The 1280-nt window shown below is 35.5% G+C and overlaps 1 protein-coding gene across 1 annotated transcript in view; it reads right to left on the minus strand.

The window, feature by feature from the left end:
• Positions 1 to 358: 358 nt before the first annotated feature.
• The window catches only part of SARC_02310 (hypothetical protein), a gene marked incomplete at both ends in the record, with an annotated part of 3158 nt that continues 2236 nt past the window's right edge, over positions 359 to 1280 (minus strand). Inside the window, 2 exons of the mRNA XM_014303936.1 lie at positions 359 to 392; positions 1078 to 1220. Coding sequence (XP_014159411.1) covers positions 359 to 392; positions 1078 to 1220 — 177 coding nt within the window. The remainder of the gene's footprint in view (positions 393 to 1077; positions 1221 to 1280) is intronic.

Here is a 1280-nt window from a genome sequence, read left to right on the forward strand (position 1 = left end):
TACATAGACAGATCGATAGATCGATAGATAGATGATAGTCTCTAGATCGATCGCTAGATCGATAGATAGATAGATCGATAGATTGATAGATTCGATAGCTAGATGGCATTAGCTAGATAGATAGATAGATAGATCGATAGATAGATAGATAGATAGATAGATAGATAGATAGATAGATAGATAGATAGATAGATAGATAGATAGATAGATAGATAGATAGATAGATAGATAGATAGATAGATAGATAGATAGATAGATAGATAGATAGATATATATATATATATATATATATATATATATATATATATAGACAGATGTACATACAGATGTATATATATATATATATATACGTTCCATATTATTCTATGGTAGCTTCTGCCAGTACAGAGCTCCTGTAAGATCGTGGTGAAGATACTTTGTGAGTAAATCACGTGTATGATGACCACGCATATATGTACAAATGAAGTATACTTGCATGTGTACGTACATACACTATACTTGCAAATACACACACCTGCAATAACTTAGGTGAGTACAGCCCAACTATATACACACACATGACATACTTGCATATATATACATCTGTAATATCTTTGGTGATCACAAAGCATATACATATGACATACTTGCGACATATACCTACATGCATATAAAACAGAGTACACATGTAATATGTTTGAGTGAGTACAAACATGTATACACATACATATATAATACAATGAACCCTTCGCGTGATTTATTCATGCTTCTGCAATACTGGGCTCCACTCGGAGCTTGTGGTCAAGACATCTAAACAAGAAAATCACACCCAAAATGGCTATCCCACATTTAAGCACAGACATGTATCATCAGAAATATATATATATATATATATATATATATATACGTAAAGTGAGAAGCCTGATTTTCTGACAGCGTCGGCAGTATAGAGTTCTCCATGGTTTTGATCAGAGTATCCAATGAGTTGAGTCGACAACCTGTGCATTGACCTTCACGCATACACACACACCTACCATACGACAACGCGAAACAGACATAAAACCACATACAGACAGATAGATAGATACACCATTATACCTTCCAACGATCCAGGGTAGCTTCTGCAGTATAAAGTTTTTCTCTGTGCTTGTGATCAGGATACCCAATGAGTACGTCACATTACCAACCACAGCCAGGAGAAACATCGTGAACGCCAGTCCTCCGGTAGACCGTCGCTTAATCTGTGGACACCCAGTCGGAAGATATGAACAGACATTTATAAGACAAGACAAGACAGACAA

The sequence above is a fragment of the Sphaeroforma arctica genome, assembly GCF_001186125.1.
Source record: "Sphaeroforma arctica JP610 unplaced genomic scaffold supercont1.102, whole genome shotgun sequence".
Classification (NCBI taxonomy): Eukaryota; class Ichthyosporea; order Ichthyophonida; genus Sphaeroforma; species Sphaeroforma arctica.